General features: G+C 36.2%; 1 protein-coding gene across 1 annotated transcript in view; it reads left to right on the top strand.

Annotated features, from left to right (window-relative positions):
- Positions 1 to 26,721, top strand: part of CTTNBP2 (cortactin binding protein 2) — a 196,785-nt gene that overhangs the window by 16,463 nt on the left and 153,601 nt on the right. Inside the window, exon 2 of the mRNA XM_027845036.1 lies at positions 2,291 to 2,398. Within this exon, the coding sequence (XP_027700837.1) occupies positions 2,291 to 2,398 (108 nt within the window). The remainder of the gene's footprint in view (positions 1 to 2,290; positions 2,399 to 26,721) is intronic.

The raw sequence follows: 26,721 nt of genomic DNA, 5'->3' as shown, positions 1-26,721 counted from the left end.
ATGGAACATTTGGTTTATGAAGTTTTGGAAAATAATTAACTCAAGTCTTTAAAAGAAGCTGAAGCAACATTAATTAAACATGACAATCTAAACAACATATAAATAACAGCTCCTTCTCTTAGCTCAATGGGAAAAGCAAGTATCTGTCATTTTACTATGGTCAGAATGTTGAAGTTATTGGACCAGACTTAAAAAAATTTCCCAAGAAATGGGATCTTAGGAAGATCCTGTCTTTACCTGTCAGCAACACATTTTCCTGATTTTAGCTATTTTCACATGTAGAGGGCAAGGCTCTAAGGTAGATTGGGAAATAGTTGAGCACTAATGCTACACATTCTTTTTTGTTTCTGCCAACAGTACTTATTTTCCTCTTCTTATTTCTCCAAATACCTGTTGTTGATCCAAGAGCAATTAAAAAAAATGACCCAAACTTACCTTAAGAACATTAACAACAGGGGCAGCTAGGTGGTGCAGTGGATAGAGTTCTGGCCTTGGAGTCAGGAGGACCTGAGTTCAAATGTGGTCTCAGAGACATGACACTTACTAGTTGTGTGACCCTGGGCAAGTCACCTAACCCTGATTGCCTCACAAAAAAAGAACATTAACAACAGTTAACTACACCTTAAAGATTAGTAGCCTGTGCTCCTCTCTTTACTTTAAATATTTCCTTGTTACAGCAGTGTGTAGTGCAAAGTGCTGAGATTGGAGTCAGAAGACCTGGGTGCAAATCTTGCCTCTGTTTCCTATTACTATGTGACCTTGGTCAAGTCCCATAACCTCTCTATGACTTAAGTCTGCACAGGATCACAGGGAGATTTGGTTCATTATAGTATCCTTTACAACTCTATGATCCTATTGTGGGAGTATAGTTTCATGTATAGATGGCAGGAAGGGTCCAGAGAGATACTAAGGTTAGATTAGAAGCCACTTGTGGGCTGGGAACCATATTCCCTGTTCCACCATAGCATAATGCTATGTTTTAGAGCAGTCACTTGTTGGTTGATAGAAACACTCTCTTGGAAACTTAATAGCTCTATTTATTCTTCTTCTTAAAAATCTTATGTAAGAGCATAAATGAAATGAATTTAATGATCTGAAAGATGCCTCCTGTAGAGAAGATGCACTAACTAGTCCCATTAAAATAGGCATCTAGATGGTGCGATGGGTAGAGTATTGGACCTACAGTCAGGAAGACCTGAGTTCAAATCATTTCTTAGGCACTTAATAGCTGTGTGAGCCTGGAAAAGTCACTTAACCTCTGCTTTTTCAGTTTCCTCAACTGTAAAATGAGGATAATAATAGCATGCTAATCCTTGTAAAGCATTATGAAAACCTTAAAATGCTACATAAATACTAGCTATGATTATAATTATTAGAAAAATTAAGTTTGCCACTTTTAGACATTATGTGGATAAAAAATGAACTCGGCATAAAAATGAGGGAGTATTTATTGGCTTTATGAAAATATCCACTGCAAGGCTTTAAAAAATCTGATTTAGAAATATTCAGATTATATACTGCGCTACATGAATACATGTATTGTATTACTGGTGGCAGGTTCTGTTCAGGTCATGGGAGATCCAGGGATTGAATAATCTTGAGGATCTTTCCTATTGAGTTCATTCTGGAAATCAAACTCAATCAAACTCAATGAACATCATGAAATGTGCCGGCTCTCTATATGCTTCAGCCTATTCTACCTCTATCTTCTAACAAGAAGACTTGACAGGTCACTTAGTCTTTAAGAGATTTAGTTTCTTCATTTGTAAGAATGGGGTTAATAATACTTGCAAAATTTGCCTCACAGTATTGTTGTGAGGAAATGACTTTGTAAGCCTTAATTAAAGTGATGTGAGAATGTGAGCTTACTATAGTTAGGCTCAGTGGGCCTGAGTACTCGCCTGGGCTCTGGGACCCTTGAACGTGCCTGAGTGGTGGATGTATGCTGATATCGTCCAAATAATCCCATTTAGAAAATATTGTCCATATGCTGGGGAAGCTCCTTGGAGGGGGGGCTTTTGATGATGATTGATGGATTTAAGGGCAGAAATGGAGTTTGGCGGCTAGCCATTCTGTTTCCACCTTCCATTCCTGAAGGATGAGGACTACCCAGCTGCCACCGGGCAAATATCCAAATGCCTGGTGGGATAGTCCAGCCATGGATGTGCCAAACAATTGGAATAAAAATTGCTAAGCTATTTTTATAACATTTGGAGAGTGGAAATGTTGAGCTGAGCCACATAGTTCTTTTAAAAAGTGGTGTTTTCAACACTTTGCTTCTCCTTTGCAGAAAAAAGAATTTGATGTGGACACACTCAGTAAACCAGAGCTGCGAATGCTCCTCAGTGTAATGGAAGGAGAACTGGAAGCTAGAGACCTTGTCATAGAGGCCTTGAGGGTAAGTTGCTTTTAAGATTCTAATGCCATGTTAACATTCAGATATAATTAATCCTTCCACCAAGGGTAGTCTCCAAGGTTCTATGATTTTTATTTGTTCAAACAGCTCCAAGTGTCATATTCCATTTATGATAGTTTTGGGGTTTTTTGAGTAACAAATTTTATTGATGGCTGTAGTTTTCACATCACATTCATTTCCTAATGTATCCCTCCTCTATCTTACCCAATGAATCTTCCCTTGTAACAGAGATTTTTTTTTAAAACTTGAAGAATTTGAAACTACCAAACACATTGACTCTGACAGCATGTGAAATATTCCATGCCTCTTCAGGGAAGGGAACACGGTATGTTTTCTCATCTCTCCTTTGGCCAAGATTGGCCATCATTATTCTTTCCATTTACATTGTTGCAGTTTGTGTGTGTGTTGTTTTCTTGATCATTATTCTTTCCATTTACATTGTTGCAGTTTGTATGTGTTGTTTTCTTTCATCACTCCATATCAGTTTATATAAATCTTTCTTTGTTTCTCTGAATTTCTTATACTTGTTGGCTTTTATTATGGCACAAAAATATTCCATTATATTCTTGTAGCAAACGTCATCTGTCCATTCCTAAATGAATGGGCCTCTACTTTGTTTCTAGTTCTTTGCTACCACAAAAAGTATTGCAATGAATATTTTAGATGGACTCTGTTTCTGTCTTCGACCTCCTTGGAATTATATTCCTAGCAAAGGCATTACCTAAAGGGCTTAGATATTTTGTATATTTGTGGGGATAATTTGTGGGAAAAGGGGAATAGCTCCATAGACCCAATTCCCTTAGCATGTATGAGGCTGAGAACAATGAGTCCTGAAAGCCCCTGCTAGGTTTGACAAAGGTCTTAAGGGGAAGGGAAGCTGGCTCAATCAGTTTAGATGATTGATGGCTCAGCTGGTCACCTTCATCAATGTCCCCTGTTGCTTATTATTGTTATGTTATTTTAAGCACATAGTAAGTTTTAAAAATAGTGCTGTATTATCACTTTGTGGCATTATACCTAAGTAGATAGCTGCTTGATAATTCTTTATTTCTTGGGTAATTAGTCCCCAAAACTTTGAATTGGCTGCCCCCATCCGTGGGACTCTCTCCTTCCTTGCCTCTGCCTCCTGGTTTCCTTAGATTTCTTCAAGTTTCAGTTAAAGTTCCACCTTGTGCAAAAAGCCTTAATGTCTTCCCTCTGAAACTACCTCCAATTTATGCCCTATAGATCCTGTTTGTACATAGTCATTTGGAAGTTGTTCCACTTTCCCCACCCCACCCCACCCCCATCACCACACCCATTAGATTATGAGTTCCTAGAGATCAGGAACTGATTTTTTTCTTTTTCTTTTCTTTGTATTTATAGCACTTGGTATGTTGCTTGGCACATAATAAACACTTAATAAATACATGTTGCCTTGAATGTTCATTTCATGGCTCAACATGTAAAAGCATATGGGGAAGACAGTGTGCCTTGTGAGCCAAAAGTGAGCTTTCTTCTCTAACTAGTGCTGAAGGAAGGCAGGTGAGAAGATGGGCCAGGTGGATAGAAAGATATGGATTATAGCAAACCTTAGAATGTGCCAACCTCTAACTAGTGGAACATGAAGAAAGCAAGCATGGAATTCTGAGAAAGTAGGTACCTCCTGAAATTGGTTGCAACAAAATCTCGCCAGAGTTGGTGAACTAGAAACAATAGTGTTGGTAGGAGTCATCCAGTTCAAAGAAGGAAGTTAAGATGCTTCAGGAAAGAGTATCAGAGTAGTGATACATGAGTCCAAAATTACAAGGATTTTTTATGACAGGTCTTGCTGAACATTTACATTGTTGACTTGGCACTGTGGTCTTCATTCTGTTTCCATGTCAATGTGTAATGATCACTGAGTAAAGATATACTTACTGGAATGTTTAATTTGGGCACAGAACAGAATGATGACCATCCAAATAACCATCATAGATTAGATTGGAGAGGGTGCAAATGCACAGCTCCCTATGGCAGCTGATTGAGTCATTTGTTCTGACCAAACAAAAGTGGAATAATCTGTCTGTAGCCTAGTCTTTTCTCTATCCTTTTCACAATTATCCTGGGAGATGTTGTCTAGTATGTAACTAACTCCTTGGGATAACTTATTTCTGTATCTGGCATACAAACCTTAAGGGAACTTAATGGGGTTTGTTTATTTATGCATTTTGTAAGCAATTGCATGTAATTTTTGGTAAACTTTAAAGGGCAATGTTGTCATGTACAAATAGCAGTAGGGGGAAAAAGCATATGATTAACATGCTCAGGGACGTAGGAGATCATCTAGTCTGACCTCTCCATGTTACAGATGAAGGAGTGGGAGACCTTGAGTGATTAAATAACTTGCAGTGGGTTTATACCTACTGCTGTAACTGGGGTTAGTTGGATTTTTTTCCCACTGTGCATACAGCTGCTTCTAAATGATGGTGATTTTTCTGAATGATGGTGATTATAGGTATTTAAAATATGTTTATACATTGTGTACTTTCTCCCATTTTCTCTCTATTATGTTCTGTTGCTTGTTGATCATATCAGCTTCCAAGAGTTCAGCTCTCACCTCCATGGAGATGACTTCCAAATCTACTTATCCAACCCTTATTTCTCAACTGAACTCCAGTCTCATATTGCAAACTACTTGAAGGGTACCTTCACCTAGACGTCCTTTCAAATTTAAGTTATCCAAAACAGAACCCATTAACTTTGTTCCCAAAGCCATCCCTCTTTCTCGCTTCTCTGTTTCTCTCTAAGGCAATACGATCCTTCCAGTCACCCAGGCTTGCAAGCTAGGATTTACCCTTATCTCTTCTTTCTCACATACTCCCCCATATCCACTCTGTTGCTACATCTTTTTTGATTTTACTTCTCCAACATCTTTCTCCCCGATCTCTTTCTTTTCATGCACTTGGTTACTACCCCATCACTCACACGGCCCCTCCCCAGTTCAGATTGTTATTACCAGTCACCTGTAGTATTACAGCTGCTTCCTAATTGGCCTCCAGTATTTCCTCTTCAATCACCCCTCCAATTGCTGATAAATTGATCTTCTTAAAGATCAATAAAGACTATCTCATTCCCCTGTTCAGGAAACTTTAGTGGCTCCTTCTTGTCTCTAGGATAAAAAAAATGCATCTGTTTAAAATGTAAAGCCCTTCACAGCACAATTTCATCCTATCTCCTCAGGCAGCACTACCCCTCATGCACTGTGTGTTTTTTTTCTGGCCCATTTACTGATTTCCATACATGATGCTCCATCTCCTACCTTCATCTCTTTACAAAGGCTGTCCTCCATCTCTGAAATGGTCTCCCTTCCCACTTCTTCCTCTGGAAACTCCAATCTCCCTTCAAGTGTCAGCTCAAGTTCTAGTTCCTTCCAGAGGCCTTTCCTTTTCCCCTAGTTTTTTTTTTTTCCATAACATGGTATAATAAAGAAGATGATTGCACGTGAAACTGCAAATCTATTATGTGCAACTTGCTATTCCTTTTAAACATATAATAAAATTATTATGTCCTTATTTTACTCACCCCTCCAACAGTCCCTTCCTATCTTCTCCCCTCTCCTATATCTTAATCTATACACCCTTCTAAAAGTCCCTCCCCAACCCCATCCCCCAGTTTTCTCACCTCTCCACAAGTTCAGGAGACTTTTACGCCCTTCCAGATGTACACATTGTTTCCTCTTCAACTGAGATGAGAGTGAGGTTCCAGTATTACCAGCCCTCCACCCCTGCCTGCTTCCTTTATTAGGTCTTCTTTCATGCCACATTTTTATGAAATAATTGTTCCTTTTTACCTTTTCCTACCTTCTCCAAAATACTTTGTATTTTTAAGTGTTTAATAAATATTATACGTGCAAAAATATGCATATGTGGTGTACATGCGTATGTGTCTGTATATATGTGTGTATGTAGAGAGCATATATAAGAGCATATATATGTGCTCTATATGCATGTATGTAAAATATGTATTTGTGTGTATATGTGTGTGTATATATATGTGTGTATATATGTATATACATATATATATACATAAATTTGCATATCTGTGAACATCTCCTTTTCCTCAGTATAATGTGAGCTCCTTGAGGGCAAGAACTGTCAGCTTTTGTATTAGTATCCTTGGCACAATGTCTGACAGTTACTAAATAAATTCTCGTTAATTGATTTATGAAGTAAATTACTTAAGAAGAGAGGATTTTAGAGGTTGAAAGAACAATAGAGGCATTCAAATCTAATGTTATCTAAAAGCAGTTGGGATCTTCATCATATCATGAGTATTTTGGAAAATATAAGTAACAGTTACAGAAAATTCAGTTTTATGATTTAATGACTGTTTTTCATTAACAATCAATTCTTTACCATTGAGGAGTACTTGGAGCCAGCAAAAATACTTGCTCTATGTCATTTTAAAGGCTCTGTGCCTTTTTTCTTAGGTAAAGAATGCCATTTAGAGAAAAAATGATGTCTGTGGAGAAAGGAAGAATGATATTAACCTTTATTATTATTTAGCATTAGGAGAAAAGAGATAAAATCTCTAAAGTAAGAAGTGAAATGTCCTGATTTCTGATCAGTCACCAACCAGCCCCATAATGAACCGTTTTTATCTGATAAGAATGAAAAAAGTTACATATTTTTAAAATCACTAATAAATTTTCTTTAAATGCTCATACCATTCTGTACTTGTGCAAATAGTGTTATTTCCACTTGTCAAATTTTCACACTATGTACTAAAGTGGGATAGATAAGTGGGCTAGCAATCCAGTCATGGAATACTGCATCAAAGATTCACTTTTTATTTTACAACAAAAGCTGTGTTGATCCCAGCAATAGCACAAACGAATGCTGGGCATTTGTAGTAATGATGATTCTTTTCAAAAATATCAAATTTCAGAATTATACTAGATTCGCAAGTATGAGTTTACTTTTTCTAACTTCTAAGGGTTTTCATTCCTCCAAGTACTAAAAAGACCTTGTTATCTTGCAATCTGTTGTGCAACATTGTGGTATGGACCCAGAAGACAAATTTGTAGTAAAGCTTTGTTGAAACTTAAATGGCTTTAGTTTATTACTAAATTCAAATTGTGGCCATTAAAATTTTTATGCATTTAAAACAAATGGTTTTGAATGGATGCTTTAATCTTGAGTTAATTCAGATTTACTTACTGGGTTTAGACTCTTTCTCTAAATCAGTGCTTTTAAATATTCATGTGAATACATCTTTTTTTTTTCTACTTGCAAAATCTGAACTGTTTTTTTAAAAGTTTAAAAAAAGAAAAAAGGTTATGACTTCATTTCAAGGTAATGTCATTCAAAGACAGGCACATCTTCAGACTAAATTAATAAATCTGGTACAATTTTATGATGCTGACAACACAAGTCATTATTTTCCCTTAAGGGATATTGCTTCTTTCCTTCAATTACATTCTCAAATTTAGCAATTCAAGATTCCTCATGTTATCAGTTTTCACATATTTTTCAGTAAAAGCAAAATGTTTTAGCATTTAAGTAGATAGGAAGATCTAGGAAACACTTGGCTTTCTCATCTTTCACATTAAACCTTAAAACTTAAAAACCCCCAAAAATCTTTGTTCCAGGATAGAACAAAGAGGTCATCTTGGAAAGTTCACTGTATCTCACATAACAGGTCACCACAGAGAATTAAATACACGTTTTTCTCTTATGTCATGTCTCCTGAGTAGCTATAAAATGATATGTCATTCTGTTGTTTTTATTTGCTTACTGGAAAGTGTGGCAGTTTAATGGTTCCAGGGGTAGGGAACCAGCAGCCTCAGCAGATTCAGTCAAAGAGCGGCTCCTGAGGACCTAGAGGGCCACATGTGGCCTCAAGGCCACAGGTTCCCCAACCTGGTTACCCTTTTATCAGAACTGTAGAATCCCTCTCTTCCTGTAAGGCTTGTCTTATGTGCTGCCTCTGATTGGAAGACTTTCCTTTTCCCTTTCCTTATTAATGCTTTCTCCATTTCCCCCAGTTATCCTGTATAGTCTTATATATTTATATATTGTCCTCATCTTAGTTTCATCTGAAAAATGAGGATAATAATGGCACCAGTCTCACAAGATTGTTGTGAGGCTCAAATGAAATAATGTGTAAAACACTTTGAAAACATTAAAGGACCATATAAATTTAGTAATAATATGTTATTATATTGTGACATGTTATAATATAATTATAATTAATATATTATATCATAATAAAATTTAGTATTACTATTATGTTGTTGTTGTAGTCTCCCAGAAAAAAACTCAGTTAAGCTCCTTGAAGGCAGAAACTCTTTTTTTATTTTGTTTCTGTTTCCCCAGAACCTCACACAATGCTTCACACGCAGTAGTAGATTAATAAATACTTACTAGGTTGAATCAAGAAATATATAGCCATTTTGTAATGCTGAAATTCTCTTATAACTTCAAAAGAAATCATTTTTTGCTGAGCAGATCTGAATTTATAGAAATGTAAATTGCTTAAGTTTGCATCTCTGCTCTGATAGCCCTTTTGTTCTCTTTTTGGGAAAAGGAAAAGGAGGGTCAAAGCTGGCCACTCCATTGTTTCACAGAAACAAACCAATGTTTCCCAAAATGTCAGTAGCTGGTTTTTGAAAGCAGTGTTAAGTTCTCCTACTCTGCAGCCCATTTGAATACAGGGAGTGAGCATTCTTTCTGATCCTTCTTCAGCATTAAGGAATTTGCTTTTGCAAAATTTACAAAGCTTAAAGCACTCTGTAATGTGAAGTGATTATGATTGTTATTTTTGCTTTTAGAAGTAAATAAGTAGCAGGCACAATAGCTACTACATCTATCCTAGTGAAATGAGACTGATGGCCCCATTAAAATTAGTAATTGGTCCTGCCATTTTGGGCTGGTTGGTGTGTGTAAATGTTGCTATCCTTCTTCTCTGTAGCAGCAACAATAACTGAATTTTACCAGCATTTTCCTTTTGGCCATTCATGACAAATCTCACTATTAGCAGGATGGCTGTGAAGAGGGCAAGCTATGGAAATCATTTTTCCCAGATAAATGACATTTGTTATCTGATATCCTAGAGCCTCTTAGGTACATGAGACATAACTGTGATGGCAAATGTCATTCAGACTCACATTAGTCCTTTGCCTGATTATAGACCAGCCAGCATATTTATTTTCATTGTGTAGCCTTTAGGGAGATGCGTCCTTCTGTTTAGAATTACCCTAGGAACAACAGAGCTGCAAACCAAGGGCCACTTACATCCTTCTTCTTTTTTCAGTTGGCCTGTATTCCCAGTGAGGTTTAAAGCATGGTTAGCATGATGCCTCCTCCCCTCTTACACTGAGGTACTTTTGATTTCATTGTGCTTCCTGATTTCCAGGTTCTGGTGAAATGAAAAGTATCTCTCTCAAAAACTTTTGTCCTGAGAAGATTTCAGTTCTCTGCTGGGCCATGTACTAAGTGGATCTCCTGAGCATCTGAATCCTTTTTCTCAAAATGATCAAAAAATTCAGAAGTTCCCTGGAGAATTCCCTGTCTAGAACTGGACCAGAGGTTCCATTATATTTTTTCCCAAAATATACTTTGCAAATAGTTTTTTCCATCAAGACATTCAGTTGCATGTTCACCTACACTTGACTATAAGATAAGCTAAAGGTTCCAACAGAATAAAAATGTGAAGGGCATATTTGCCTAATTGAGTGGCATTAGTCAAATTAAGTCAACTAGCATTTATTGAATGTCTGCTCTGTGCCAGGCACTGAATTAAGTTCCACTGGGCATATATAAAGAAAGGCAAAAAAAACCGGTCCCTTCCCTCAAAACTCTGATAATCTGATGCAGGAGACAACTTGCTAACAGCTATATACAAACAAGATTTCTATGTCTATATAATATATTAGAGAACAGTCTCTAACTTTTATTATGTGATTTTAGAAGGAATTGCACAATCTGTAACTATGCCCAAAGGGCAAACTGTACATGCTCTTTGATCCAGCAATACTGCCACTAGATCTGTATAAAGAGATCATAAAAAAGGGAAAACATGTACAAAGATGTTTATAGCAGCTTTTTTGTGGTGGCCAAGAATTGGAAATTGAGGGGATGCCTATCAGTTGGGGAATGACTGAACAAGTTGTGGTATATGATATAATGGAATACTATTGTACTATTAGAAATGATGAGCAGGGGAGGCTAAGGGACACAGTGGATAGAGCACTGGCCCTGGAGTCATGAGGACCTGAGTTCAAATCCAGCCTCAGACACATAATACTTACTAGCTGTGTGACCCTGGGCAAGTCACTTAACCCCAATTGCCTCACCCCCCCCAAAAAAAACCCCAAAATAAAACAAAAAAGAAATGATGAGCAGATGGATTTCAAAAATATCTGGAAAGACTTACATGAACTGATGCTGAGTGAAGTAAGCAGAACCAGGAGAACATTGTATACAGTAACAACAACATTGTACAGTGAGCAACTATGATTGAGTTAGCTCTTCTCAGCAATACAATGATCCAAGACAATTCCAAAAGACTCATGATGGAAAATGCTATCTATAATCAGAGAAAGAACTGATGGAGTCTGAATGCAGATCAAAGCATACTAATTTCACTTTCTTTGTTTTTTTTCCTGTTTTTTCCCTTTTATTCTGTTTTATTCTTTCACAACATGACTAATTTACAAATATATTTTACATGATTGCACACGTATAACCTATTTCAGATTACTTGTCATCTTGGGGAGGGAAGGGAGGGAGGGAGAAAATTAGGAATTCAAAAGCTCATAAAAATGACTGTTGAAAAAAATAAAAAAAATAAAAAGAAACATTAAAAAAAGAGATTACACAATTTTTAAGGACTTAGATGCTTTTAGTCACTGTATTTACAGTGGTTAGAGTATTAACTCTACCTCAAGGCTAAATGGATAGGCTCTATAGAGATTGCTATAGGTACCCACATAGGTTGAGGAGCAGCCTAATTTGCTTTGCAGCATATGCCCATGAGCAGGAAGCACTGATCAGCTGAAGGAACCCCAATATCCCCTCCTTTTGGTGTGTTAACTTGGGGAAGACATTTGCCCTCGCTGGGGAACTGGTTTTCTCACATAAAATAAGTGGGTTCAGAGGGAGTCAATCTACAGCTTCTAGATCTAACACTTCAGCCTACACAGCAATATCTACACCAAAAACTTATACTGATAAAATGCTTTAGAATTTGCAAAATACTTTCCTTACAGTTCCTTTGAATTGTGTACCTCTACTGAAAGTGTAATTATTCCAATTGGCAAGTTGGGAAACCAAGGTTTTCATAATTCGAGCAATTTGTCTAAGGTCACGTAGCTAGAACTTGGCAGAACTGGGTCTAAAACCCAGGTATTTTGATCAATATTCTTTTAATTCTACCATCCCAGTTTTTAAAATTATGTTCATTTAAAAATCTATTCTCCCCTTCTCCGGAAAAACAAAAAATCCCTTTTTGTTTATTGTAAGAAAGAATAAAGTAGGAAGGAGGAGGGGAAAGCCATTCAGCAAAATTAGTCAACAAATCAATAGTCTGGCCATATACACAATGTTCCATACCTGTAGCTCTCCAGCCTTTTTGTAGAAGTGAAGGAGGTATATTTACTCATCTCTTCCCTAGAGCCAAGTTTGATCATTATAATTTTTAAAATTTCATTTACTTTTTAATTAAAAAAACGTTTTCTTTCTTTCCCTCCTCCCAATCCAGCCCCCAAGAAGAAAAAAATGAAATACAAAGCTCTTGTAACAAATATGCATTGTCAAGTAAAATCCCACGTTGTCCACATCTGCAAAATATGTCCCAGTCTGTGCTTGGAGTCCATTACCTCTGTCAGGTGGTAGTTACCATTCTTTGTCACTTGGTCCTCTAGCATTATGGTTGGCTATTACATTGATCAGAGTTCCCAAGCTTTTCAAAGTAGTTTGTCTTTACAGTATTGCTGTCATTGTATAAATTGTTCTCCTGCTTCTGCTCACTTCCTTCTGTATCAGTTCATACAAGTCTTTCAGGTTTCTCTGAAACTGTCTCTTTTACCAATTCATATAGTACAATAGAATTCCATTACTTTTATATATGATAACTTGTTCAACCATATCCCTGTTTCTAGTTCTTTGCCACTTCACACGGAGCTTCTATAAATATTTTTGTTCACATGGATTGTTTTCCTCTTACTTTGATCTCTTTAGAATATGGGCCTACTAGGGGTATTGCAGGGTCAAAGAGTGATGCACAGTTAGGAGCTTCTTGGGTGTGGTACCAGATTGCTTTCCAGAACGGTTGTACCATTTTATAGCTCCACCATTAGTGCATTAATAGGTCTGTTTTCCCACAGCCCCTTCAACAGTTGCCATTTTCCTTTTTTGTTAGCTTTGCCAATTTGGTGAATATGAGTTAGAACCTCAGAATTTGTGTTTCTTTATTAGTGGTTTGAAGCATTTTTTCATATGGCTATTTTTAGCTTGAATTGCTTTCTTGGAAGACTACCTATTCGTATCCTTTCATCATTTGTCAGTTGGGGAATGACTATTAGTGTTACACATTTAAATCAATTCCTTATGTATCTTGGAAATAAGTCTCTTATCAGAGAAACATTTATACAGTGTTCATTTTCTTTTTTTGTTTTTTTTTTCATTTCATATTGTAGTTTACATGTTTATGCTTTTTGGTTCTGCTTACTTTATTCACATTAATTAATGTTGGTTTTTAAGTTTTTCATATTCATCATTTCTTATGGCATAATAATATCCCATTAGTTTCACGGATAAGTGTTTGTTTAGCCATTCCACAATTGATGGGACATCTACTTTGTTTCTAGATCTTTGCTACCACAAAAAGTGATGTTATGAATAACACCATGCTGTATTTGGGGCTTTTTTTTGTTTTTCATTTTCTTGGGTTAAATGCTTAGTAGTTGGATTATCTGCTTCCAAGTGTGTGGATATTTTAATAATTTTTTAAAAAGCATAATTATATATTTCTTTTTTCAGAATTGTTAGACTTATTCACAGCTGCACGAAGAAGGAACCACCTTACTTGTCTTTTATTCAGCCATCCAACATTAGCTATTTCCATCATTTATTTTCTTTGCCACTTTGCTGGTGTGTGGTGAAAACTTATAGTTGCTTTTGATTTTCACTTCTTTCATTATTAATAGTTTGGAGCAAAATTTCATAGGTTGTGTTTGCAATTCTTTTTTCTCTCTTTTAACAAGTTTTATTGATCTTTTTAATGTAATTTTCAAATCTACTCTTCCCTATCTGCTCCCTAACCCCATTAAGTCCTTCCTTGGAAAAAAAAAAAAGAAAAAAAATTTTAAACCAGTTTGATAAAACAGTTTCATTTTGAAAATCGTTTGCTCATAGTTTTTGACCCTGACGTCAATCTTTGTCTTATATGTTTGTGTTAGATCCTCATATGTGTTTGATATTAGACCCTTGTCATAGGGGTTTAACACAAAGTTTTTTCCCCAAGTGGCATCTTCCTTTTGTATTCTGGATGCATTGATTTTATTTGTGCAAAACTTCTCAATTTATAAATTTTCTATCTATATATTTCTTTTACTTACTTGAAACATATGCTTCCTCTTTTCTTTTTCTTTCTTTTTTTTTTTGCCTAGTTGCTGAAAGCTTAGAGGATAACTTTGTCATGAACTTCAATAGTAATTTTTGAAAAAATAGAATATCTATGAAAAATGTAAATTCCTCCCATTTTGGATAAAATAATGCCTTAATAGGGAGCCAGAGAAGAAATCAATTATCAGTTCTATCAATGTTCATTTTCAATTGTTGATCATAGCTAGCAAGAAAAAATTGTTTCCTCAGCTTTCATACTCCAGTTAATTTGCTATGATGAAGTAAAGAATTAGTAATAAAAAGCACTATTCAGCTTAAGGTTAAATAATATGGAATCTAATACATCGAGAATTTGTATATTGTTTAAAAAGTTATTATCCTTTTCCAAAGCAAAATTTTAATTTAAAATCATATGGAAAGTGTCATAAATATGCATCATGTCTTTTTTCCTTCCATTCAAGTTCATTTCCTTATGTTAATATAAGTCCTTCATTTTAAGAGTTTCATCCTTTTAAAACACATGAAGAGAAGTGTTTACTTTATTGAAATTCTCATTGACAAACTAATTTAAAATAATGAAACTAAATGTTCTCTGTGCTGTGGAGAAACCAGGTACACTCATTTAGTGCTGGTGGAATTTTGAACTTATGAAGTCTTTTTGTTTGTTTGTTTGTTTTTTTCTTTTTAGGCAATTGGGGCTAAGTGACTTGCCTAGGGTCACGCAGCTAGTAAGTGTCAAGTGTTTGGTCTGAGGCCGGATTTGAACTCAGGTCCTCCTGACTTCAGGGTTCTATCTGCTGCGCCACCTAGCTGCCCCCTGAAGTCTTTTTTAGAAAGCATTTTGGCAGTAATTAGTAAAAGTTAAAAAAAAATAATAGTTTTTGACTCAATAATTCTATTTGGGAAAAATCTACTGAAAGTGTTAGCAAAAAAAAAACAACAAACAACAAAAGCTGCCTATAAAAATTCATAGTGGCTTTATGTATAGCTCTTCTCAATTTGGTGGCACAGTGCACTAGGCTCGGAGTCAGGAATTGGAATTGGAATTGGAATCCTGCCTCAGACATTTGTTAGCTTTGTGACCCTGGGCAGGTCACTTAACCTCTCTGTGCCTCATTTTCCTCACCTGTAAAATGGGAATAATAATAGCATCTACCTCCCAGGTTGGTTGTATCAAGTGAGATAACATTTATATAAAGCACTTTGCAAATGTTAAGGCACCACGTACACGCTACCTATTATTTATAACTAAGGAAAAGTGAAAGTAATCTAAATGTCCAACAAAAGGGTAATAGTTAAATAAGTTGTGGTACATTGATTGAGTAGTTGAAAGAAATCCGGAAAGACCTTTAAGATATAATATCCTAGTAGGTCTGTCACCTCATCAATTTGGATATACTCTACTAAGTGGATCACAACCCATCTATACCTGTCCATGCTATTTTACTTTTGACCCATGTCTACCTGTACCATAGGCACCCATGCTAAGAACCTTATTTAATTTTTTCTGACATGGAGAGGATGCCATTGTAGTACTCAGGATCCCTTTATTATCTCTTATTCTTGCTTTGTTACCAGCCCATCTTCTTTTTTAATCAACCTTTTCTCGAGTGATGTCCTTTACTCTAGTTCATCTTTGAAATAAATATATATATGTGTGTATCTATATGTTATATATAATAACCTTATCTCTGTTTTATATAATGATTATCTAAAATGTTGCATATACATACATATTAACATAGATACAAAGACACACACACACATAATATATATTCACATGGATATATTATAGTCTACTCACACACATCATGTACTTCTCCATTACCTTCTGGATCCTAGAATCAAAGATGGAGAGCTGGAAGGGATCCTGATGATCTCAGGTCTAGCATTCTTATTTTGCAGAGGAAGAAACTGAGGCTGAGAGAGATTAAATAACTTTCCTGGGGTCATATAGCTAGTAAATAACTGAGGGAGCATTTGAATTCAGATCCTTCTGATTCCAAATCCAGTATTCACTATTGCATGATGTGATACTTACAGACCGTAGTATTTCATGACTCACAACCATAAAAACAGTAGTAGGATATTGGTTTTTAAAAGTTGGGCATTTGTTTCTAGGAGAAGTTTGGAGTCATTAAAAGAACTTTATAGTTTCCTGAAAAGGACAAAGTACACACTGTAAATACAATTATATAAGAAGAAAAGTGAAAGAGAATGAATGGATAAACAACAATACCAATAGAGACCCAGAGGGAGTGACTGAATATTATGCATTAAAATTTAAATATATTTGCTAAGCAAATTTACTTGTATAGATGTTGAAAATCAGGTTTAAAATAAATAGTTACTATGTTTTGCCCACAGCTTAAATTTAATAACCAAGTTCATTTCTCATGCTATTTGAAGTATGATGGGTTGAAATAGCAAAAGTAGGACATACATAGTTTTAAAATGTCCTGATAAGATCAAAAAACATAACTCAGTGACAACTGAAACCATTCTATGCTAATAGCCTCATGATGGCACATCTTAAATGGATAGCTGCAGTGCTGAAGTTCACCCAATTACTTCTTGTTAAGGAAAAAAAAAAGATAGGATCTAACAATGTCTAGAAGCACAGGACTCAGCAAGTCCAAAAGCAAATAAAGAACTTAGAGAACTCAGTAAAATGGAGAAATGATGACTCTGGAAAGTCAAGGAGTGTGCATGCCCTCCAGATTCTTAAGGTTCTTGAACCTTTAAAATTTGGCATCTACATTGACACATAATGAATATAGATGGGCATTCACTGGTGACCTTTGTGGCAGGCATGAAACAGTCCAGGGACTGAATGCAATAGGAGAAAAACCTATTGAAATTCAGGCAGCTGGCTCAAGTTTACCATCCACCACTTTCCCTTCCTTTTTCCTTTTTGGTTTGTCCTGAATGGAAATCTGTTTATTGGAGGACTCCTGAGTTTGATAGCTTCAGCTGTTGCTTGCTGCTAAGATGTTATCTTACCCAAGATGATAAGGCTGTCTGTTTTGGATGGAAGGAGGTAACAGTGGTAAATGGTCACAGGACTAGTGAAGTTTTAAAATGATCTATCAAATTTTGGTGGGCTAAGTGAATTTTGAACTTTTTCAAATAGTTTTAAGGAAGATTTGATTTGGAGGGTCTTGTGTTTTTCCTAGAATTTCTTCACTTTCATGTCATTGGTAACCAGTGTTGGTGCATGAGCTGAAATTATTTCCTGTTTTTTTTCCCCAATACTTATCATGAACACTATAGTACAAGATGACAAAATGTCCAATGAAATGGTATTTCTTGTTATTGTTAGGTCTATGATAAAAAACAAATTCTCCTTTATTTGCCTTCTCCAAGAAGAACTTGTGAGCCATTCTTCCACTTAACTATAACTTTTTCTCTTCTAGTTTAATATCAAGATTGGTGTGATTCATTTCTTCTAATTGTGTGGCTGTTCATTTGTCATTGGAAGAATTAGATTACTAACAGCCAAGTTAAAGTATATAGACAGTTGAAAAACTGTTATTCTTAGTACCTTCTATACCCCTTTTTTGACATTCTGCAACTATAGAAAAGGAAGTGGTCTGCATCTTTCTTTTGTTCATGAGTTGTCATGGCCAAAGAACTCATCACCAAGTGGCCAACCTAGTGGTACTGAACCTTTTTATATTTATCTGGATGGTGCTTGCCAGCACTGTTAAGAACAGTGGGGCCTCTGCATATGGAAAGCAGACACAGTTTATCACCAGCACTTTACTCAGAGCCCTGGTGTAGGAAAACATGCTGGACTTGTTCTTGGTTGTCATAACCTTTGAGAACCAAGGGTCACCCCCACAATAGTGATGTTTCAGCATAGGATTTTGATGCTTGTTGACTTCAGTACAAAGGTAGGCATGAGGAAGAAGGCCAAAAAAAGTTGGAAAATATGGTTCAAGACTAAGGAATAGGAAAAGTTGGAAAATATAATTCAGGAGTAAGAATTGGAAAAGCCAAAGACTTATACACTGAGTAGAAGCTTCATGCATATGTACTGTTAATATTTTCTTTAAGAAAAGAGTTGTGATGTGCTGGAAATGGCAAGTACCAAATATCTGAAAAAGAAAAAAAATATATTTCAGTTGGTCAAAATGATCCATTACTGATGTAGGAGACATCCCTGAGTTAACTGTCTGGCAAACTGTCTATTTGTTAGAATAAAGACCAGAATTAATGCTGAACAATCAGTCAGTAAACATTTATGAAGCACCTACTATGTGCCAGGGACTGTGCTAAGGTGAGAAAATATATGATGTACATTTAGAGTAATTCCAATCCAATGTATTTAATTTTTTATGACAAAAAAGGTAACTGGATAGATGAATAGACATTGACGTTGATTGTAATAATTTTCTGAAGTTGAGCAAATGTAGATCGCCAGTGAAGAGGTGGAGAAAGATACAAGTAACTACCTGATCTTGGAATACTTGATGTCCTTCAGCAGAGAGATGTCAGTTTTTAGTCACATCTATCTCTTTATGACTCCATTTGGGGTTTTCTTTGCAAAGGCACTGGAGTGGTTTTTCATTTCCTTCTCCAGCTCATTTTACAGATGAGGAAATAGGGTTAAGTGACTTGCCCAGGGTCACACAGCTAGTAAGTGTCTGAGGCCATATTTGAACTCAGGAAGATGCCAAGCCCAGTGTTCTATCCACTGCACCACCTAGCTGCCCCAGATGGCAGGCGTGGGCAAAATCAACCAATGGAGAAGGATGGTAAATAATTCTGAGCTAGACTGTTTTATGGGGGGAAAAATGAAACATTGTGTAGAAAAAAAAAAATACATTTAAAGAAAGGTTGGGGAGAGACCCAATGAAGCCAGGCCATCCAAAGGACATTTAAAGATGAAGCTGGAAAAAGGACAACAGACAAAAAACCAGATATGACCTATAAAGGTGTTTATAACAAACATTTCATTATTAAATACAGTGGATCCTCTACACTTGTGTTTCTGGATGTATTACTTGAGGAAGTGGAGATGACATCACAGAAAACAAATGAGAAAAGTAGTTAAACTAGACCAAGTACATATGGAGAGGAGTTTGGTGCTAGAGGCAACACAATTTTGAGGTCATTGAGGTTCTGAGTCTCCAATTCTAGGGAAGAGGAGAGGACACCAAAGACGTCAAAAAGTTTCAAACCTTATGCCTCTCCCCCAAATAAAAAAGTGACCAAGAGGATAGTAGTAATTACTTAGTCATATGCATGATTTCTCATCCGTACAAAATGTTTATGGTGATGAGTTACGTGGACGTTTAAATATTCCATGATGGGACTGAACTAAATCACCTTTAAGGGCTCTTCTAAAACTAAATCTATGGTCTTACTGCTATTTTTATATCACCTAGAATTGTCATAATGAATTCTTAAATAATTGGATATAAAACTTGTAAAATGTCATCTTATGTGGGTAATCTAATCCACTAGGATGCTCCTTTCGTATACAATCAGCTCCAGCCGAAGTGGGTGGGGGGAGGAACAGTGCAAAGGATAATTCAAAATGGTATACAATCTACAATGTCATTTTAATGTCCCTTTAAAAGTGTCCTTTATCTTTAGCATTGATTATGGATATGTTTGAAAGCCATTAGCATAATGAAGAGAAGTATCAGTATCTTTAGTTTTCTATTTCCCCCTCCCACCCTGCCCCAGCTATTTTATATTATCACAAAAGAAGTGGATTGATCCTATCTATAAGGAGAAGGGCATGACGGTGTATGCCTGTAATTGATTGCAGCTACTGAAGAAGCTGAGATGGCCGATCTCCTAAGTTTGGGAATTCTGAGCTGTAGTGGACTATGCTGGCCCAGAATCCACACTAAGTACCAATATGGTAAGGAAGGTACAGCAGGCCGCCTAAAAAGTAGTGAAATAGCTCAGGTCGGAGATCCCATGCCAGTCAGCAGTGGAATTGAACACGTGAATAGCTCTTGCATTTCCAGGCTGGGTGTCACTGGGAGGCCCAATCTCTCTCTTTTTTTCTTTATTCAATTTTATTTTGTTTTTAGCTCCAATTTTCTCCTCTCTTCCCCCGATCCTCCTTCCGTTGAGAAAGCAAGTAAAATTAAAAACCCTTTACAAACAACAGAGTAAACAAATTTGGCCTAGTTTTAAAAACAGTGTGTGTGAATGCGCGCACGCACATGCATGAATGTACACACACAGACATACATACATACAGACTGACGGAGAGAGAGAGCACATCTAGGTGGTACAGTGGATAGAGTGCCAGGCCTGGAGTCAGAAAGACTCCTCTCCCTGAGTTCAACCCTGGGCAAGTGACAACTCTGTTTGCCTCAGTTTCCTCAAATGTAAAATGAGCTCCAGAAGGAAATGACAAACCGCTATAGTATCTTTGCCAAGAAAACCCCAAATGGGGTCACAAAGAATCGTACATGACTGAAACAACTGAACAACAATGATACATATATGCACAAATGTGTGTGTAGCATGAATTTTTTTAAATAAGAAAATGTCTATCTTGAAGCATAAGATGAGTAGCTGTTGAATTACTGGGACTGTCCCTTTAATACCCAGGCCTGTTAGAGGTAGCCCTAATAATTTATGGACTGGGTTTATGTGTTTATGTGGACTTAAACAGAAGTAGCCAGTAGAGTAAGAGTTTAAGGAGGACGAAAAATCCCAAGCAAAGAATGGCTTGGAAAGGAGGAATGAGGAATTTCTGTGGCACTGGTCATCTCCAGAGTCATTTATGGTGGTCATTAGTTGTATGAAAGTGAGAAATTGCCTATACATTGTTTCTCTGGGAAAATAAGGCTAGATATTCTTTTGAAATGTAGCACTCGTTGCCAGTTACAGGAATGTAAACATGAGTAAGTGTTTGGTTGCTTCTATAGGACACTTTGTATAGTGTATTCTTCATTTCTTTACTTTTTTTTTCTATCAGAACATTTTCAATAAGCAGTATCAAATTCCAGAGGAAATATGTACCAAATTGCAAAGGTAAATTTCTCTGTGTACATGTAGGATTTTTCATTTAAAATTGTATCAGAATATACCCATAAGGTGAACTTCTGAAATATACTCAATATGGCAATGCCAAAATTGCGTGGAAAGACCATTGAATGTGGAGCCTGAGAACTGGGATTCAGATCTTGATTTTCATGACACTGAGCAAGCTATTAAACCTTGTGGGGCCTCAGTTTCCTCATGCATAAAATGGGACAGTTGGAAGTAAATGACCTCCAGGTCCCTTCCACCTAGAAATCCTTGGAATTTATAATTCGACTTTCAGTCTTTTCCCCCATGTTATTTTCCTTATTTGGAACAATAGGTCCACCTTCGTCACCAAGGAATTGCTTTGTTATGCCCTACCCAAATGAATGTGACCCTTGCCTTCAACCATTTGTGGGTTTTCTGTTTGTTTTAAATAAAGGAAAATGACAAAAAAACCTGAGAAATGGTGTTTGAATCATTATAAGGGGCATATATCACTACCAGGAAAAGACTTGGGGAGACCAAAAGGAGTCATTAGTACACACCAGCTTGTGGGAGGAGCGTCTCCTTAAACCTGGTCTCTGGCAGATAAGATGACCTATTTCAGAGAACAACTTAGGAAATTTATTTAGGAAATTATTTTCTGACAATGTCCAGGCAGACATTTAAGGCATATAGTTTTTCAGTAGCACAGTAGTAGCTAATTCAGACTATTAAGAAGTGTTTGTAAAGCATTTGTGCCAAGTGATGGGAGCACAAAAATAATGCAAAAACTGTCACTTTTCAAATGTAGAAAGATTGTAATTTTACCAAGTGTATGTTCCACTTTCCATTCATTTGTCTTTGTCCTATCAAGCTGCATCTATTATGGACTTTTTTTTTCCCTTTGAAATCAGTTTGTCATAATATCTTACCTGTGGGATACCTCTAATGTATTTTTTATGAACCAAAAATGGTTTAAGATGACTCAAGCACCTTTTTCATAATGAAGAGTGTATTGATTTTGAAGAACTATATTACTTCTTTTAAAAAGATGGGTGGCTCAAAGGATTAAGGTGCTGGACTTGGCATCAGGAACACTTTGAGTTTGAATCCTGTCACTTCCTAGCTATGAGGCTAGGCAATTCACTTAACCTCTGTCAGCCTCAGTTTCCTCCTCTATAAAAAAATCACAGTTTTTATGAAGATCAAATAAGCTAGAACATGTAAAGCATTTTGCAAACCTTAAAGAGCTAAATCAATGCTAGCTGTTATTGTTATTGTTCTTAATATAGCTGTCCTTTTATGAGAGAGTTGGTCTGCAAACAATAACTGTAAGTGTAAGATAGCTGCCTTTCTACAGAATTAATTAGCACTGTATGGGTCCAAGGAGCCTTTTCCCCAAATAGTTTTCTTTCTCTCCACAGAACTGGAATCCTTTCCACCATTGCCCCCAGCATTCTTTACCCATTCAGAATAACATCTGGGATTTGTGCCTCATTAGCAGAGCAGGCCTTTGGCTCTTCCATGTCAGTTCACTCTTATGGCTGTATCACCAGGTCATGGTTTTCTTCATGCTCTCTGTGGTGTTTGACTTTGAACAGAATTTGAGACATAAGCAGAATTAAAATGTATGTATTGTATTAGGATTACGAGTCCTGAATAGTGCCAGTAGGGTCAACTTAGTCATGAGATTTCTTCTGTAATAACATTTTATGTTTTGAATGAAAAGTTGCTCTACAAGTTGAGTTTGACAGTTGTCCAACAATAGAATAATGCCCCTCTCCTTAAATAAACTTGTGGTTCTAACATGATCTTTCATGGAAGCTACAGAAAGGACCAAGCATCTTTATCATTTACATGCCATAAACAACTGGTAAATATGTGGCACCTTCAAAAACTCTTGGAAGATGTAGTTTTCTACTGAACAAAGGTTTTATTTAGTTAGAGTCTGTATCATTAGCATATATGAAAAAGACTCAATTTGTTCTTATTCTCCTTCTGCCTAAGGAGATTTGATTTGCTGTCACTTGACAGGTTAGAAAATGGCAAACATCAATTTAGACCAATTCTATTATTATAGCAAAAAATATTCTGAGGGCAGTAAGAAATAGCTTCCATGTAAAAACCACTCGCTTCTTCTGTAGGGTTATAATTTGCAAATTCCTTTCACTAGCTCTGTCTAGCCTTTTAATGCTTTTTTTTTCACTTTGAAATACTGAAGCCACCCTTGCAGAAATGTGCCTCTGTCAACTGAATTTGATTTCAAAAACCCAGCAGCTTTTTAATGAACATTGAGATAGGGGTACCCTCAGATCTTTTCACTGAAAACTATTTCTAAACACTTTGGGCTGAATTCATTGCAAGAGGGGCTGTTTCATACCTTCACATCTCCCAAATCCTGAATCGGTTTTCCAACAATTGTCCTTTCTTAGGATACTGTTTAATATTTCCCTATGTTCTTCCATTTCAAGTCATGTATGGGCCATCTACCTTTTATTTATGATTAGCATCAACTTTTAATTATTTTGCCCTTTGTGTTACAAAAGAGGCTGATTAGAATCTTTGTCATAAAAATAGATTCCATAATATAGGTAGTTTTGTTGTTTTGCTTTTATGTATGCAATCTTGGAGGCTAAATTACTTTATTACATTCTGGTTTAAATTGTTCAATGGTCTTTATAAGGCAAAACATCCCTGACAATATTGGTCGGAGTGCCTTTGGTAGGGCATATTGGCAACTTTGGGCTACTGAGGTAAAACTACAGTTCCCTCCACATTCCTTTCCCCAACCACTTACACAATTATTCTTTGCCTTTAAGGGCTAGAGCACTGAAATGTACATAGGTGGCTCTTTCTTTCCCCCAGGCAGACTGCAGAGCTGTTCAGTCTTCTGTCCCTTCATCATTGCATTTCTTCCACTGCCAGATTTTTTTTGCCACTCACTTTCTGTCACCTTTTCTGATCATCACCACCACTGCTACTGTGGATTCCTGTACTTTTCTTCATTTTTGCATCTCTGTCTCTTGGTTGCTTCTTCTTTTTATTCCTATTCAGTTTTCTCCAGAGGTCTGTCATATCTAACTTTTCTAATGTTCTATTCATCTTTTTTTTTAACTTCCTTCTTATTTATTTTTTTTGTTAGATTTATCTAGCTCTGAGAGGGGAAAGTTGAGGTCCCCCACTAGTATGGTATTACTGTCAATTTCCTCCTATAACTAATTTAACATTTCCTTTAAGAATTTGGATGCTATGCCATTTGGTGCATATATGTTTAATAATGGTATTATTTCACTGTTTATGATACCTTTTAGCAAAATGTAGTTTCCCTGTTTATCTCCTTTAATTAGGTCTATTTTTACTTTTGATTTGTCTGAGATCGTGATTTCTACTCCTGCCTTTTTTTTTTTTTTTTTTTTTTGCCTCAGCTGCAGCACAATAGATTCTGCTCTAGCCCCTTTCTTGATTGCTTCTCCTAAGCTTCTTGGGATCCAGAAAAAAAAATATTGGTAATTTTTAGACATATATAACCATTTGCTTTTTCCATGACAAACCTAAAAGCCATAGCTTAATTGAAAATGTCTCTGATGTCAGCTTAGTATCACTTATTTACAAAATGGGAGAAAGCAGCTACATGGTCCTATGTAAGCTTTCAGCCTTTGACTTTTCTCATCTATGCTCATTTGTTTGTGAGTGCTCAGAGGTGACTGTTCTACTCCCAGAAGCTTATGTATGTACTTTTCTGGCTACTTTCAGACTTAGAACTATTCCAGGATATACTGTTTAAAAATCTTTAAATATTTAAAAAAATTTTAATGTAAATTTTAAAGATTTAAAAAATTCTTAAATATAATTCTCCAATTTCTATAAGAATCAGACTACAAGTCCTTGTTGCTTTACAATCTTTTCACCCATATGTCAAACTTGGAAATTTAATTGGTTAATACTGCATTATTGACTAAGTGTTTTATGAAGAATTGCTAGTAGATATCAAAGCAATTTACAAATTCAATGTTAGGTAAGGACCTCATTCAATTTTCCACAGAATATCTTTGATTCAAAATTGTAGAGTTGTAGAGACCAGAGAACTGTAGAGATAAAAGGGATTATCAAAGCCAAGCTTATCATTTAACAAATTAGGAAACTGAAACCAAGAGGAGTTGTGGGGCTTTCCCAGAATTGCGTAGCAATCAAACAATGACTAGGATTTATGTTCCTGAGGGCTAGTCCAGTTCTTCCCACCATGCCTTGCTGGTTCTTAAATTTAGAGTATATTTCTTTGAAAAGAAATAACTTTGAGAAGAAACAGTTTTTATTGCTTCAGACACATCTTTTAGGTTTTAATCTCCTAAAGGTTAAGACTGATGCCTTATTCATTTGTATATCTCCTTATAATGCCTGGCATTGTACCTATAACATAATTGTGGAATTGGTAAGTGGGTCAGCTGTGTGGTGCAATGAATAGAATGCTGGGTCTGAAGTCAAGAATACTCATCTTTGTGAGTTCAAATCTGGCCTCAAATACTTACTAGCTATATGACCCTGGGCAAGTCAGGTTGCCTTATCTGTAAAATGAGCTGGAGAAGGAAATAGCAAACCTCTCTAGTATTTTTGCTAAGAAAACCCCAAATGGGGTCACCAAGAATTGGACGAGATTGAAGTGACTGAACAACAGCACAACGATGGAAATGGTAGGTGATATTAACGTTTGTAAGCTAGAAGCTTAATAAACATTTGTTGAATGGTTGTGACTGTATCAACAAGAATGAAAATAACTAAGATTAAAATGTTGATCTCATTTTTAGATAGTGTTTCTTCAAATTACATGCATATCTAGATTCATTTTAGTTTATTCTTGATGACTTTAACCAACATGGATAGAGTTTTTGTTGTTTTTCTTAGAAGACACATAGTGTTAAGCAAATTCTGTGAGTTTTTTCAGAACTTATAAAAAGATACATATATTTTTAATCTAGGTGTCTTTTATTAATGCCATTAAAGCCTATGTTTATTACCCTTAAAATGCTTGTGGGGGTTCCCCCCCATATTTATCTATAGGACAATTATAGTTACTCGTTATTTTAAATTCTCAATTATAGGACTAGAAGAATTCAAGTAGAGTCTAGCACAGAAACATGCACACTTAGGCATTTAGTAAGTTGAGAGAATGGTTGAGTAATAAGACAGTTGCTGCTTTATGTAAATTTACCCTAGACAAATGCACTCTCCTGTGGCTGGGGGTTATAGCCCTGTGCCAGGGGTCTTCCTCCAGGCACTGAAGCCACTCTGTCTGTGGGACTGCGGGGCTGGGGAGGGGGCAGGGCCATGCTGAGGCCTAAGAGGGGAGGGAGAGGTCTTCAGAATCTTCTTAAATTAAGCAAGAATTGGGTTTATGTCACAAAATGACCGTTTAGTTTGAATATTACTAAATATCTCATGGAGAATGTATATTCATTAATTAATAGAACTTACGGAATCTTGAATTGTAAGGGACATTAGAGGTCATCTAGTCCACTTCTACAGAAACACAAAGAACACTAGACTTGGGTCCAGAAGATCATGGCTGAAACCGCAATTCCATCACATATTTATGTGACTTAAGAAATTTGTCTGACCCCTCTGGGCCTTGGTTTCCTCATCTTTAAAATAAGAGGATTGGCTAGATGATTTATAAGGTTCTTTTCAACTCTAAATCCTGTTAATCCCTCCCTGAATCATGAACATTTATTTTTTAGT

The sequence above is a fragment of the Vombatus ursinus genome, unplaced genomic scaffold, assembly GCF_900497805.2.
Source record: "Vombatus ursinus unplaced genomic scaffold, bare-nosed wombat genome assembly UNPS02014946.1, whole genome shotgun sequence".
NCBI lineage: Eukaryota > Metazoa > Chordata > Mammalia > Diprotodontia > Vombatidae > Vombatus > Vombatus ursinus.
The sequence above is the reverse complement of the archived record's forward strand: the minus strand, read 5'-3'. Positions and strand labels throughout refer to the sequence as shown.